The sequence below is a fragment of the Lactuca saligna genome, chromosome 4, assembly GCF_052625555.1.
Source record: "Lactuca saligna cultivar CGN05327 chromosome 4, ASM5262555v1, whole genome shotgun sequence".
Taxonomy (NCBI): domain Eukaryota; kingdom Viridiplantae; phylum Streptophyta; class Magnoliopsida; order Asterales; family Asteraceae; genus Lactuca; species Lactuca saligna.
In genome coordinates, this window is record NC_136420.1 from 10,302,052 (window position 1) to 10,304,259 (window position 2,208).

Consider the following 2,208-nt stretch of genomic DNA (forward strand, 5'->3'; position numbering starts at 1 on the left):
TAACCAAATATGTACAAATCAAAAAATATATATTACTTTTTTAAATCATTATCCCTAGTTCATAGTCCTACTAATATTTTGGTTGCGGGATAACAATTTTACTGTGCATACTATTTTGCAAAAATGAATATAAGTAAATATCAATTTGAATGATTCGAAAACAGAAGGACTTACTTGAACTTTAGAAAAACATGAAGGGGTATAAGTGAAAGTATACTAAAAAAAGCCAACAGCCTTTTCCTTGCTGGTAATCTTCTTCCTTCCATTATTATCTATCCGCGGTCCTCCATTGATGATCTTCGTGAAGCTCATGGTGTGACTGACACAGACAGGTCCTTCAACCCTCATCCTTCTGCAACCCTCTTATCTGGACGTATTTTGTTGTCCTTACCCACGTCCTATTCTTGTCAATTTCTCCCTCAATTCCATCCCCCTTTTTCAATATTCCCCCGCCCCACCACCACCACCACCACCATCATCACCATCACCATCTCCACCACTTCAATCATGCTTCAGTCTCTTCTCCTTCAACACCCTCTCACCACCACTAATGTTAGCAGCCCTAATTCCTCACCAGTCACAGTCAACGCTTCCACTATGAACGCAAACACCTCTAAACGAGCCATCAACGAAGGAAACAACGACGTTGATGATGATCCTTCGTCTCACCACCATAAACGACGGAACCTCGAAGATAAACAGGAGGAGCATGAGGACCAGTCGATCCTCGTTGAAGCGGAATCATCTGGTTTAAGACTTTTAGGGTTGTTGCTACAGTGCGCCGAGAGCGTAGCGGTTGATAACCTAGACCACGCGAATAATCTTTTACCGGAAATATCGGAATTGTCTTCTCCGTTTGGTTCTTCGCCGGAACGTGTAGCGGCGTACTTCGCCGAAGCGTTACAGGCGAGAATTATCAGTTCTTACCTCGGAACCTATACGCCTCTCAGCATCAAAAGATTAGCCCTAGTTCAAAGCCAGAAGATCTGCAACGCTCTTCAGTCCTACAATTCAATAAGTCCTTTCATCAAATTCTCCCATTTCACAGCGAATCAAGCGATTTTCCAAGCGCTAGAAGGTGAAGATGGCGTCCATATCATCGATCTCGACATAATGCAAGGTCTCCAATGGCCTGGATTGTTCCACATCCTTGCCTCTCGACCTCGCAAAATCAAATCTCTTAGAATCACAGGCGTCGGATCTTCCATCGAACTTCTCGAAGCCACCGGCCGCCGTCTCCATGACTTTGCAAACTCTCTCGGCCTCCCCTTCGAATTCACCCCTCTCGAAGGAAAAATCGGAAACATCAATTCGGATCTCACGACTCAACTAGGCGTCAGACCCGGTGAAACGATGGTCGTCCACTGGATGCACCACTGTCTCTACGACGTCACCGGCAGCGACTTCGGTACCTTACGACTATTAACCTTACTAAAACCTAAACTCATCACAATCGTCGAACAAGATCTGAGCCACGGCGGCAGTTTTCTAGGGCGGTTCGTTGAAGCGTTGCATTACTACTCCGCCTTGTTCGACGCTCTAGGCGACGGACTGGAGTCCGAAAACGTCGAACGGCACACGGTGGAGCAACAGCTGTTTGGATGTGAAATAAAAAACATCGTCGCCGTCGGCGGGCCAAAGAGGACCGGCGAAGTGAAGGTTGAGAGATGGGGAGAAGAATTGGTTCGGGTCGGATTTAAACCCGTTTCATTAGCGGGTAACCCGGCAGCACAAGCGAGTTTATTACTGGGAATGTTTCCGTGGAAAGGGTACACGTTAGTAGAGGAGAACGGTTGTTTGAAATTAGGTTGGAAAGATTTGTCGTTGTTGACTGCGTCTGCATGGCAGCCGTCCGATTTTCAATAGAGTCAACGATGGTGTTGGATCAACGGTGGAGATTGAAACACTTTGAAATAATAATAAATTCCAAAAATGTAAAAAGATGCTTTAATTTTTTTTATATATATATAATAAAAAAATCGTTCTTTAATTGTGGATAATACAAAGCAATTTTTGAGATTACTTTTTGTCTTCAATATTCTCATGAATGTGGTCATTGGTTCCTCGAAACTATTCGTGGTATGGATAAGAAAAGGGCAAAGTGGAATATATTTTCTTTTCAGCTTGCTATTAATATATTTAGTTTATTTTATTTTAAATCTATAATAAACCAAAAATAAAGATAAAACTACAAATTTGATCTATGTG

The 2,208-nt window shown here is 43.0% G+C and overlaps 1 protein-coding gene across 1 annotated transcript; it reads left to right on the forward strand.

Annotated features, from left to right (window-relative positions):
* Window positions 1–257: 257 nt before the first annotated feature.
* On the forward strand, window positions 258–1,990 carry LOC145041197 (GRAS family transcription factor). Its single transcript, XM_078989145.1, has one exon. It carries the CDS (start codon window positions 508–510, stop codon window positions 1,864–1,866), a length of 1,359 nt encoding a protein of 452 aa, XP_078845271.1. The 5' UTR covers window positions 258–507; the 3' UTR covers window positions 1,867–1,990.
* Window positions 1,991–2,208: the final 218 nt, after the last annotated feature.

Coding starts and splice junctions, on each gene's coding strand:
- LOC145041197 (XM_078989145.1), top strand. CDS start 508: ATGCTTCAGTCTCTTCTCCTTCAACACCCTCTCACCACCACTAATGTT.